A 1147-nucleotide genomic window follows, 5' to 3' on the forward strand; every position below is an offset into this window, starting at 1 on the left:
GAGAACTGCTCAGGGGTGTGGGATGCCCTGTGGGTGCATGCAGCTCACAGCCAGGGATATTCGGGTGCAGGGGCACAGGGTGTCCTGGGGAGGCATTAGGCTACAGCAGATGCCAGGGTGGTGGTGCAGGGAGGTGCCTAGGGAGTATTAGGGTGGGGTACCAGGAGCCCTGTGGGCAATGGGCACGAGGGGGTGCCCAGAAGGTGCTGGGAGCCCTGTGAGGTGGTGCTGGGCAGCAAGGGGGTCCCTAGAAGGTGCTAGGATGCCTGCAGGGGTTCAGCAGGGGAGCCATGGACACTGGGAGCCTTGTGGGGTAGTGCTAGGCTGCCAGGAGCCCTGTGAGTGGGGGGACCCCAAGTTGCAAGGGGTGCACAGAGGTTCAGGGGGGGTCTTAGTATCCTTATGCACCAGAGGTGCCAGGGCCCTGTGGGGAAGGGGTTGCCAGTCAGTGCCAGGGCAGGGGATCCAAGGGCAACAGGAGCCCTATGGGGGTGCAGGGAGATTCCATGGGGTGCCAAGAAGCCTGCGGGGTGCAGGGATGCCAGGAGCCCGGGGGGGGGGGGGGCAATATTAGGCTGCAACAGGTGCCAGGAGATCCCCAAGGGCAGTAGGATGCTTGTGGGGGCGCCAGGGACACCGGGAGCCAGGAGTGCCCGTCAGCGCTAGCGCAGGGAGGTTCCCGGGGGGCGTTAGGACGCCAGGAGCACTGGGGTGGCACTGGGCAACCGGGGCTAGCGCAGGGAGGCTCCTAGGGGAGCAGCGGGTGGCCGGGCAGCGGGTGCAGGACGCCAGGGCCCGGGGGGATTAGGCCGCAAGGGGCGCGGGGTGCGGGCAGGGGCTGAGGGGGCCCCGCGGGCCGTACCTTTGAGCGAGGTCTCGACCAGGCGCAGGTAGAGCTGGCTGCGCTTGTTGCCGTGGCTCATGCGCTGGCCCAGGCCGTGGCGCTGCAGGACGCACTCCTCGAAGCGCACCACGTTGGGGTGGCGGCGGCGCAGGCTGGTCAGGGCCCAGAACTCGGCCAGCGCCAGCTCCACGTTCTCGGGCGCGTCGCAGCGGATGCGCTTGACGGCGCGGCGGGCGCCGCTGCGGCCCGACACGGCCTCGTAGACCACGCCGTAGGCGCCGCGCCCGATCTCGGCCAGCAGGC

General features: G+C 69.1%; 1 protein-coding gene across 1 annotated transcript in view; it reads right to left on the reverse strand.

The window, feature by feature from the left end:
* Positions 1 to 1145, reverse strand: part of STK35 (serine/threonine kinase 35) — a gene marked incomplete at its 5' end in the record, with an annotated part of 22775 nt that extends 21630 nt beyond the window's left edge. Inside the window, one exon of the mRNA XM_019548103.1 lies at positions 863 to 1145. Coding sequence (XP_019403648.1) covers positions 863 to 1145 — 283 coding nt within the window. The remainder of the gene's footprint in view (positions 1 to 862) is intronic.
* Between the last annotated feature and the right edge of the window lie 2 nt (positions 1146 to 1147).

Source organism: Crocodylus porosus, unplaced genomic scaffold (genome assembly GCF_001723895.1).
Source record: "Crocodylus porosus isolate Cpor-Errol unplaced genomic scaffold, CroPor_comp1, whole genome shotgun sequence".
NCBI lineage: Eukaryota > Metazoa > Chordata > Crocodylia > Crocodylidae > Crocodylus > Crocodylus porosus.